At 39.2% G+C, this 904-nt stretch overlaps 1 protein-coding gene across 3 annotated transcripts in view; it reads left to right on the forward strand.

Annotated features, from left to right (window-relative positions):
• ABCB11 (ATP-binding cassette, sub-family B (MDR/TAP), member 11) overlaps positions 1-904 on the forward strand; it is a 56,748-nt gene that overhangs the window by 20,458 nt on the left and 35,386 nt on the right. For all 3 annotated transcript variants that reach the window (XM_004674570.1, XM_012726010.1, XM_004674571.1), the window contains exon 10: positions 115-228. In XM_004674570.1, coding sequence (XP_004674627.1) covers positions 115-228 — 114 coding nt within the window. The remainder of the gene's footprint in view (positions 1-114; positions 229-904) is intronic.

The following is a 904-nucleotide window of genomic DNA, read 5'->3' on the forward strand; positions in this document are numbered from 1 at the left end:
CAAAAGAGTATTTTTGAGAAATCTCTTAGTTCACATAGATAGACAAATGATAGTAAGCCTTATTTATAAATTGTCAAAAACACATGAAAACAGTATCTATTTCTTTTGTTCCAGATTTTCCTCAGTGTCATAGTAGGAGCTTTAAATCTTGGCAATGCGTCTTCTTGTTTGGAAGCTTTTTCCACTGGGCGTGCTGCAGCCACCAGCATTTTTGAGACAATAGACCGGGTATGTAAAAGCCAAGGGTAAAGGCCTTTACCAGATGAAGGGTGAGGGGAAGTGAACTTCTGAAGCATTTTCTCTCAATGTTAAAATGTGCGGATAATTATCAATGCCCTTAATTCAGCAGCATTTAATAAGTGCTGTCATAGACTACACATGATTTTAAGAATGGGGAGGGCAAGATAGAAACAGAACAAATAAAACCCTGCTTTATATCACATTGGTAAACAGGCAATAAAAATAAAAGAATTCAGAAATAATACTAGATACTGGTAAGTTTATAATGAAGGAAATAAAATGAGTAAATGAGCTAGTGATTGGGACACAGGAAGGACTCTTTAAATGAGTGACAGTGACATCAGTTCTGAGGAGGTTTTATTTGATCTGAGAACCAAGGGAAAGTCAGCCATATCCAGGGAATTGGGGTGAAAGTATGGGAAGTGAGAGCAGGGAGAGGATTTATGGAAGAGACCTGCAGGCTGGAAAGGAGCTTGGGGAATTCGAGGAACTAAAGCTTGTGATTGACCTGAGAGAGCAAGTGACAGAGGCTGGAAGGATAAGAAAGGGCCAGATGAGGCAGGACTTTAAGACCAAGTTCCTAAAGTTGGTTTATCTTCTAACTGTGATGGAAAGTCTCTACAAACTTGTAAAGGGACCTAGTTGCCTGCCTATAATTTTCCTG

The sequence above is a fragment of the Condylura cristata genome, unplaced genomic scaffold, assembly GCF_000260355.1.
Source record: "Condylura cristata isolate star-nosed mole 26May11 unplaced genomic scaffold, ConCri1.0 scaffold00002, whole genome shotgun sequence".
NCBI lineage: Eukaryota > Metazoa > Chordata > Mammalia > Eulipotyphla > Talpidae > Condylura > Condylura cristata.